The following is a 6,000-nucleotide window of genomic DNA, read 5'->3' as shown; positions in this document are numbered from 1 at the left end:
TGGCTCAGCAGTTAAGAGCATGCACTCCTAGGAAGTGGACCCAACGTCAATCTCCAGCCCCCATATTGGGCAATTCAAGCTCTGGGGTATCTGGTACCTTCTTATGGCCTCTGCAGGAAACTGCACTCACATGTGCTCATATCCACATACAGATAGACAGACACACGTATAATTAAAAATAAAAAAATCTTTACTAACAGCCATTCCTAGTGGATACTAGGGCCCACTTTTATGTTTGAAAAGACTCAGGAGAAATGGCATCTTCTCACAGCTAAAGTCTTCCAAAGATTAATGTGTGTATATGTGTGCACACGTGCACATGTGTGTGCTCATGTGTATGGCGTATGAGAGAGGGGTGGGGGACACATGTGAGATGGTGCCCTATACTAGACCAGAGAACAACCTCAGGTGTTGGCCCACACCTTCCACCCTGTTAATAACCACTGTGTGTGCCAGCTAGCTGACCAGCCAGCTTCTGAGGGTTCTCCTGTATCTGAGTCTCGTCTAGCACTAATACTGTTTTACATATGTTCTGGGGAATTCCAACTAAGGTCTTCATGCTTGCGTGCCGGGAGACACTTTGGAGACACTTCACCCACAGAACCATCTCTCTTGTCTGAAACTTGGTTTTATTCTTCACAGATGGGCTTATTAAAACAAAAGGAAGTTGTCAGAATTTTCTCAAAGCAATACGGAAGTACGGGAGAGATGGTTCCATGGTAATAGCATATTTGCTCTTCTAGGTTTAGGGATCTGAAGCTGTTCTCTGATGTCCTCAGGCACCCAGACACATCCCACACACAGACACACAGACACACCTATAAATTCTGCTCAGCCTACAACTGGATTGTGCCTCAGTGTCCCCACAGGTCTGTGCTGACTTGAGAGTCACGGCTTGCTGCTGCTGCCCATCATCCTAAAAAGTGTAGCTGCCAGTGGTCACAGGTTACTGGGTTCTGAAAGGAAAGCTGCGGATGGATAGGAAGGATGGCGAGAGAAATAATGTGCCAAGACAAAGTTCTAATCAAGGCTCAACTTTAATTCTAGGGTTTGATTTTTAAAGTGGGGAACCCATCCCCCACTATGCCAGGATCTCATCGCTTTGTCAGGATCTCATCAGGAAAACAAGCTCAGTTGCTCAGCAGGTAGTGGCTTCTTGCAGGAAGCTGCAGACTTGGCAGGACAATAGACTTTACCTAGGTTGGAAGACTCCACCCTAGGTGAGCTAGTTGACTGTAGCAAACAAGGTCTGATTCAGCTCGCTCAAGGCTGGGGGGAAGGGCACATAAAAAAGCACGGGGCAGCCCTGGAAAGGCTCAAAATTCAAACTTCCCTGTAAACTTCTATTTGGCATGTACCATTTCCATACTGCAGAGAAGCTCCAAATCCGAAGTCCAACCATTGCAAGTTGGAGACCTTCTCCACCATGTCAGAGTATCCATAGAAGTCCTTCCACACTGGGTGGCACCTGCATCTAGCCAGCATCACACACTATAGCCACTCTGTGACCCCAGGACTAGGAGGCGTCAATACAGGAAGGTTCTAGGCCTAGAAAGGTAGGGAATCACTTGCTCATATAAGCCCAGCCTTTTGGGTTTTAGTCTGAGCCCCCCCCCCCCCCCAAGGCCTCATTGTTCATGTTCCCCTGGACTCCAAGAGATCTCTAGTGGGTAGGAATCTTAGGACACTGGACTGCAGAACACCTGAAAGCAGAGTGTCCAGAAAGACGGGTCAGGCATGAGCCCTGATGTCTGTGGGAGCCGTGGTGTCTGGTGAGTGGGGTCACCTTGAACACAGGGAGTCCTCAGGGAAGTGGTCAATAGCCTGGTGTGGGGCTCTACATGGAAGATGGTTGTAGAGAACACTGGAGAATACAATGAGGTCTGAGTGTTAATCTAGTCAGACCTCTGAGAGGTCCTGAGTAGGAAGACAGGATGGGGAAGGCCTATGGAAGATTGACAATAGAAGGCAGCTGGCAGAGACTGGACGGCTTTGAGAAGGTGCTAGGCATACAATGTATGTTAGCATCCCAGAACTGTGAGAACTGTGACCGAGACAGCTGAGTAAAGACGAAAGGTATGCTTGGCTCAGGGTATTGGAGTTCTCAGGTTATGCAAAGGCAGCTTGTCCTGAGGGGAGAATGTGCCAGATGAATGCTACTACCTTATACCCAGGGAAGTGACAGACAGGAAGGCGCTGGAGTCCTGTCATCCCTTCAAGGGCTTCCAAAGGTCAGAAGACATCCTACCAGGCCCTGTGTCTTAGAGGCCTCCATCATCTCTATGCCACAATCCAGAGATGAGGCAGTTATGGTCTTTGGATGGCATCTTAGATCCAAATAGTAACGGTAGCAATTAACAGATAGAAATAATGAGGACCATACGTCCTTACAGCAGAACAGTCACGTTAAGAACAGTGAAAGTTTATCATCTGCAACAGTATGAAGAGAAGCGGGGGCGGGGTGGGGAGCATTTGCTGAGTGAGGTAAGCTGGGCTTAGAAAGACCAACATCATGCAATCTCATTTCTGTGTGCTCTGCCCTGTGGCTGTGGTTGGTGTCATGTAACTGCAGCCCCAGCACGTGGGAGGCAGACACACATTAGGGATACAGGGGCATCCCTGGGCTACATGAGACCCTGTCTCAAAACCACTATCACAACCAAACCAAACCAAACCAAAAGAAAATAAAAACTATTTAAACCCCAAATAGGAGGGTGGCTGACTGGCTAAGGCTGAGAGGTAGAGGAGAGGATGGCCAGACAGGGAGGGAGGAGAGGAGGGGCATTATTTATTTATTTATTTAATTTAATTTAATTTTTTTTTTTTTTTTTTTTTTTTTTTTTTTTGGTTTTTTCGAGACAGGGTTTTTCTGTGTAGCCCTGGCTGTCCTGGCACTCACTTTGTAGACCAGGCTGGCCTCGAACTTCAGAAATCCGCCTGCCTCTGCCTCCCGAGTGCTGGGATTAAAGGCGTGCGCCACCACGCCCGGCTTATTTTTAAAACACTGTATTGTGTGGTAAATACAGTAAAAAAATAACATACATTTCAAAAAACACTAAAACTTCAAATATCACCATCATCACTTGAGACAACGGTTATGCTATGACCCTGCTATGTGGATTCATAAATCACATCACTCTATGCTCTATAAATAGCTACAAAGTATAATTTGTCAGTTTACAGTTAGGAAAAATGAAGGAAGGAAATCCGGAGGTGCTGTCGCTGGCAGCTAGCTCCTGGAGGAGGCTTGGGATGGCTGGGAAACACAGGACACACGCTCAGGGTCTTTTAACTGTTTTACTGCAGCAGGAGAATCAACACACTTTACAGACTTTAAGGCCGCAACAAGTCCTAGACGTTCTTTGCAGACATCGCCATTCCCTGTTACCACAGGGCACAGCCAGGAGGTAACGTTACAATAGGTGACAGAGGTACCGGGCACACTGTCTGCAGGCACTCTGGACACCATCCTCCCCACCTTTTGTGGTGGTGTTAAGTTCAAACCCCGAGCCCAGAGCTAAGCAAGTGCTCTCCCTTTGGTCACGGCCAAAGCCTTTCTTCCACATTTTGAGAGGACAGTCCAAATTTAAGAACCGTTTTCTGTGTGGCTTAAAGCCCTGGAGGGAATCCTGACAGGGTCCAGCACCCTGGGAGATCAAGGAACTCAAACACTGGCAGCTCCACAATTTTTTTTTTTTTTTTTTTTTTTTTTTTTTTTTTTTGGTTTTTCGAGACAGGGTTTCTCTGTATAGCCCTGGCTGTCCTGGAACTCACTTTGTAGACCAGGCTGGCCTCGAACTCAGAAATCCGCCTGCCTCTGCCTCCCAAGTGCTGGGATTAAAGGCGTGCGCCACCACCGCCCGGCTGGCTCCACAATTTTAAGGCAGCATTGCTCTCTGTAGCCCTGGGAGTACACAACAGTCCGAAGACCTACAGGTCCCTGCATTTTACATCAGAGGCCATGGAGTTCCAGAGCTGGACCCATGGCCACTAGGAGCCCTGCTGCCCTCTCTGAATACCACTGGGCATGGAGGCCAGCGCCTCTGGACTCAGGAGGCGCCAGTGTGGAAATGTGGTTTGCACAAGAGATAAGTGGGCACAAAACGGTTGCTGACGCAGCTCACCCTCTCCCTCAGGTTAGGCTGAGTGATGCCCTTCCAGAAAGAAATGCTGAGCCCATGCCTGAGAGCATGATGAGCACGTGGCGTATTTCCTGGGGTTTCTGAACTCCTGGTATGGGGTGGGATTGGAAGTGGTGGTGTGTGCTGGCCATGTGGCCTGGGATCTGCAGGCAACCGTTTAGAATCCCCACTCCCAGTGAGCAGCCCAGGCCGGGTGCTGTGTTACTTGAGGGAATATGTGGTTGAGAACACTGGTAGGGTAGAGTCAGGCCCCATCTTACTGGCAGAGAAGGCGTGCTGTAGCCACACTATGTGTTCTTCTGAGGCAGTGTGTGGGAGCTTCCAGATGTGGAACTACAGAGGTTGGGTCACAAGCACTCACCTGTTTGACCACAGTGGCCTCCAGGAGGTGAGTATGCACGCACACATGTGTGTGTGTGTGTGTGCACATATGCGTGTGTGTCGGGGGCGGGGCTGGCCTGGGGTGGAGGGAGGAGGATGTGCATATATATCATGTGGGTGAGAGAACACAGGGCTGGAGGGAAAGATGCATAAAGACTTTCCAAGAGAAGAAATATTCTTTTTTTTTTTTTTTTTTTGTACTGACCCCATATGCTAGTCCCTTTCTTGTTTGGGAAGCAGTTTGGATATTAATATTAAAAGGACGGGTAAGTGACGACACAGCACCAGATGATCTGCCACCAGCTGACACCATCCAACTCTCTTAGCCAGAATCACCAAAATACCCTTCCTGCTGGCCCAGGACAGTGCTGTACGTGTGTCTGTCTGCACGTGTCTGCTCTCATGTTCCCCACACCCCGGCTGGCTCTGGGCTCGGAGCCTCTCCCTTGTCCCGCTCCTGCCCGGGCCGCTGCTTACAGGTGAGCAGGAGCAGCAGGAGCAGCGGCAGGTGCCACAGGCTGCAGAAGAACAGTTTCCTTGAGCTCCTGCGGTCTGCATCCACGTAGAAGCGGAAGCCGAGGTAGGAAATGTACAGGTTGATGGGGAGGGAGATGACAGGGAAGACCCAGGTGGTGATGTCCAGGACCGGGGCAGCAGTCGACAGAGCAATCAGGGCCAGGCAGTGGCGCAGTGCCACCCGCCGGCAGAGGGCTGGATGGGTGACAGACATCATGCAGTAACCTCCTCGGGAGTAGTCTTCACGGAGGCCCCAGCTCAGGGCATTGAAGTGGGGGAATTGCCAGGAGTACAGGATCCCTCCCAGAAGAAGCGCTCCTGTGAGGAGGGGTGGGGAGAAAAGGGAACAGTTAGGTGTCAGCGGCCATCTCCAAAGCAAGGCTCTCTCAGCCTCAAAGTGAACTTCTCAGGAGGCCTGTGCTCAGGTGGCCAGCAATCTGTCTCAGCCCTCTTGTCTTAGTGTGCTTTCTACTGCTGTGAGAAACACCACGACCAAAGACAATGTTAGGAAGAGTTTGTTTAGAGGTTTCAGCAGGGACACAAGGGGGAACCTGAAGTGGGAACTGAGACACCATGGAGGGCCACTGCTCAGTGGCTGCCTAACATGGCTTGCCCAGTCTGCTTTCTTAGATAGCTCAGGACCACCTAACCAGAGGTGGCACTGCACCCAGTGAGCTGGGCCTTAACATATTAATTTGATGATGATGATGATGATAATGTCCCAACAGAGCTCTCTACAGTCTAATTTGATGGAGGCATTTTCTCAGTTGTGGCTCCTCTTCTCAGACTATTCTAGCATGCCCAGTAGTACCCTTCCCACAGGAGGGATTCCCATGGGAGAGGATTGTTGGAAATAACGAGAGAGGCACTTTCTAGTTCATTAAGATAAGAAACTGGTACCCGTTTCAGTGACACACACAGGACACTCAACACGGAGTCTTGGGAATTGGAAGGCAGGCAG

The 6,000-nt window shown here is 49.8% G+C and overlaps 1 protein-coding gene across 1 annotated transcript in view; it reads right to left on the bottom strand.

Moving 5' to 3' along the window:
* Positions 1 to 2,880: 2,880 nt before the first annotated feature.
* Positions 2,881 to 6,000, bottom strand: part of Cox10 (cytochrome c oxidase assembly factor heme A:farnesyltransferase COX10) — a 119,282-nt gene continuing 116,162 nt past the window's right edge. The window contains exon 7 of the mRNA XM_021177982.2: positions 2,881 to 5,357. Coding sequence (XP_021033641.1) covers positions 4,924 to 5,357 — 434 coding nt within the window. The 3' untranslated portion in view covers positions 2,881 to 4,923. The remainder of the gene's footprint in view (positions 5,358 to 6,000) is intronic.

The sequence above is a fragment of the Mus caroli genome, unplaced genomic scaffold (assembly GCF_978045245.1).
Source record: "Mus caroli unplaced genomic scaffold, Mus_caroli_1 scaffold_13, whole genome shotgun sequence".
In the NCBI taxonomy this organism is placed as follows: Eukaryota; Metazoa; Chordata; class Mammalia; order Rodentia; family Muridae; genus Mus; species Mus caroli.
Note: the sequence above shows the minus strand (reverse complement) of the source record. Positions and strands in the feature narration are given on the sequence as shown.